The following is a 1,290-nucleotide window of genomic DNA, read 5'->3' as shown; positions in this document are numbered from 1 at the left end:
ATTTAGTTTGATGAAATCATTGACTAGTCTTGATATTTCTTTTAATAATATTAGTTATCGATCCCATTATTTTAAAGAACTGAGACAATTACCTAAATTGACTACTTTAAATATTAGTGGCAACAAGATTGAGGCTATTGGAGCCATGCAGATTAGTAAAATGAGGCAATTAACTTGCCTTAGTGTTTCTAATAATAATATTGGAAATGAAGGATTCAAATTCATTTGTGAAATGAAGCAATTAACCTATCTCGATGTTGGCAGAAATGATATTAATAGTAAAGGACTCAATCATATCACTAACCTTGATAAGTTAAAAGATCTTCGTATTTATTACAATAGTGTTGGAGATGGAGCTAAATATATAAGCGAAATGAAACAATTGACTAATCTTAATGTAAATACAGCTTGCATTAATGAAAAAGGAGCCAAGTTCATTAGTGAGCTGCCACTGGTCACTAATCTCAATATCAGTTTCAATGAAATAGGCAATCAAGGACTCGAACACATTAGTAGAATGAAACAGTTAACTCATCTCAATATTCAATCCAACAATATTGATGATACTGGAGTTTATTTTCTTCATGGACTGGACCAATTGACCACACTCGATATTAGTAAACATATTATTGGAGAGAAAGGAACCAAACTACTTAGTGAAATGGAACAATTAACTCATCTTGACATTTCTGAATGTTGTATTCAATATGAAGGAGTTAAACACATCAGTGAAATGAAAAACTTGACCTATCCTAATATTTGCCTCAATTGCTTTGGAAAAGGAGGAGCCAAATGCCTTTGTGAAATGAAAAACCTTATTAAATTGTATAAATAATTAAAATTAATAATAATAATAAATTTAAAAACAACAAAAATAAAAATTTTAAAAAAAATGGCAAAATTTGATGAGCAAGAATGATCCGCAAGATTCGGAAAATTGTATACTGTTAGTTTATTGTGTAATTGATTACTTCGGAAGAAACTAGATACTCCTACAATAGTTTGCTCACCTAGTTGAATTAAAACCATTCCCGAAAATGTGCTTTAATTCATCATTCGAAAGTGTTACTTCATTTATACGATTACTGCACATAAATTGGAACTTGCTTCTACTAAATTATTGGAAACTTCTATTCTTTCTCGACCTACATTTGAGAAATTGTGGAAAATAACAGCAAGTTTACAAGATGTGGTAGTATTAATTTAACGGATGAAATTGAAGTTAAGTATTGATTCGATCTGCATTGTAAAGATTTCGTATTGTGAAATTTCCACAAAAACAATCAACCT

General features: G+C 29.8%; 1 protein-coding gene across 1 annotated transcript; it reads left to right on the top strand.

Annotated features, from left to right (window-relative positions):
• Positions 1 to 160: 160 nt before the first annotated feature.
• NAEGRDRAFT_77075 (uncharacterized protein) lies at positions 161 to 835 on the top strand (the record flags this gene model as incomplete). The annotated part of the gene is made up of 1 exon (XM_002667969.1): positions 161 to 835. The coding sequence occupies one exon, from the start codon at positions 161 to 163 to the stop codon at positions 833 to 835; it is 675 nt and encodes a 224-aa protein (XP_002668015.1).
• Positions 836 to 1,290: the final 455 nt, after the last annotated feature.

Source organism: Naegleria gruberi, assembly GCF_000004985.1.
Source record: "Naegleria gruberi genomic scaffold NAEGRscaffold_1166, whole genome shotgun sequence".
Lineage (NCBI taxonomy): Eukaryota > Heterolobosea > Eutetramitea > Acrasida > Naegleriidae > Naegleria > Naegleria gruberi.
This window is presented reverse-complemented; position numbering and strand designations above follow the sequence as displayed.